Here is a 1,443-nt window from a genome sequence, read left to right as displayed (position 1 = left end):
GCGCAGGCAGGGCCTCTCCCCTGGGGACACCCTGGGGCCGGGTCCCCGACGTCCCCGTGCCCTTCCCTGTCCTCCAGCCCGGCCATCGCTGGGGAGCAGCTGCATCCCCACTTGGCTGGACGGGGCTGGGCTGTGGGTGCAGGCACCGCGCACAGCGGGATGCTCGGGACCCCCACACCTCGCCCGGCCCCATGGAGGCACTGGGAAGGTCTCACCCCCAAACCGGTGACCGGCAAGGGATGGGGTGGCCGTGGGGCGGCAGACAAGTGGGGTCCCCCTGCTTTCCCCTTCTGGGGAGCCAGGCAGTGGGTCCTGCCGTGGGGCTGTCCCCTCGGCCCTGCCCTGACGCTGCCCGGTCCCCCCCCAGATGCCAGTGAGCCTCTCCACGGCCCTGCGCGTCGTCGGGACCAGCCTCTTTGCCTTAGCGGTGCTGGGGGGCATCCTCGCCGCCTACGTCACGGGGTACCAGTTCATCCACACGGAGAAGCACTACCTCTCCTTCGGGCTCTACGGGGCCATCCTGGGGCTGCACCTCTTCATCCAGAGCCTCTTCGCCTTCCTGGAGCACCGGCGCATGCGGGGCGAGGGGCGGCCAGTGCGGCTGGGGCGCTCGGTGGCCCTCTGCATCGCCGCCTACCAGGAGGATCCCGACTACCTGAAGAAGTGCCTGCGCTCCGTCAAGCGCATCGCCTTCCCCGACCTCAAAGTGGTGATGGTGGTGGACGGGAATGGCCCCGATGACACCTACATGCTGGACATCTTCCACGACGTGATGGGCTCCGAGCACTCGGGCAGCTACGTCTGGAGGAGCAACTTCCACGCGCGGGGCGAGGGGGAGACGGAGGCCGGCCTGCGGGAAGGGCTGGCCCGTGTCCAGGCGCTGGTGCGCAGCACCACCTACTCCTGCATCCTCCAGAAGTGGGGTGGGAAGCGGGAGGTGATGTACACGGCCTTCCGGGCGCTCGGAGACTCCGTGGACTACATCCAGGTGGATGCATGGGCTGGGGGGGGGGGAATGCGGGCAGCGAGTGCCCTGCCCGCGCAGCCGGGCAGAGGGGCTGTGGGTGGAGCGGGAGCAGCCCCACGAGCCCGTGGCAGCACCCGTCTGCCTGGCTCCGGATCCGGCCCCGTGCACCGGCTGCAGGCCGCCAGCACCTGGGGTTGGGGGTGAAGTGCCACCGGGTGGCCTGAGGGGTCGAGCCCTTGCCCGCACCGCTGCCCACGAGGGTTTCGCATCACCTCCTTGGTGCATCCCCTGTGGCACGGGCAGGACGTGCCCCAGGCTGGTGTAACCCCGTGGGACCCTGTGTGTCACGAGCCCCCATGCGTGTGTGCGGGGTGGTGGCCGGGGCAGGTCCCGCTGCGGTGCCAGCAGCCGGGGCACGTGGCGGGGCTGTGTGGCCCGGGGCAGCGGTGGGTGGGGACCGGGGGGGGGGCCCCTCC

The 1,443-nt window shown here is 71.2% G+C and overlaps 1 protein-coding gene across 1 annotated transcript in view; it reads left to right on the top strand.

The window, feature by feature from the left end:
• Positions 1-367: 367 nt before the first annotated feature.
• The window catches only part of HAS3 (hyaluronan synthase 3), a 2,529-nt gene continuing 1,453 nt past the window's right edge, over positions 368-1,443 (top strand). Inside the window, exon 1 of the mRNA XM_009289457.1 lies at positions 368-1,078. Within this exon, the coding sequence (XP_009287732.1) occupies positions 368-1,078 (711 nt within the window). The remainder of the gene's footprint in view (positions 1,079-1,443) is intronic.

This window comes from Aptenodytes forsteri, unplaced genomic scaffold (genome assembly GCF_000699145.1).
Source record: "Aptenodytes forsteri isolate BGI_AS27 unplaced genomic scaffold, ASM69914v1 Scaffold269, whole genome shotgun sequence".
NCBI lineage: Eukaryota > Metazoa > Chordata > Aves > Sphenisciformes > Spheniscidae > Aptenodytes > Aptenodytes forsteri.
This window is presented reverse-complemented; position numbering and strand designations above follow the sequence as displayed.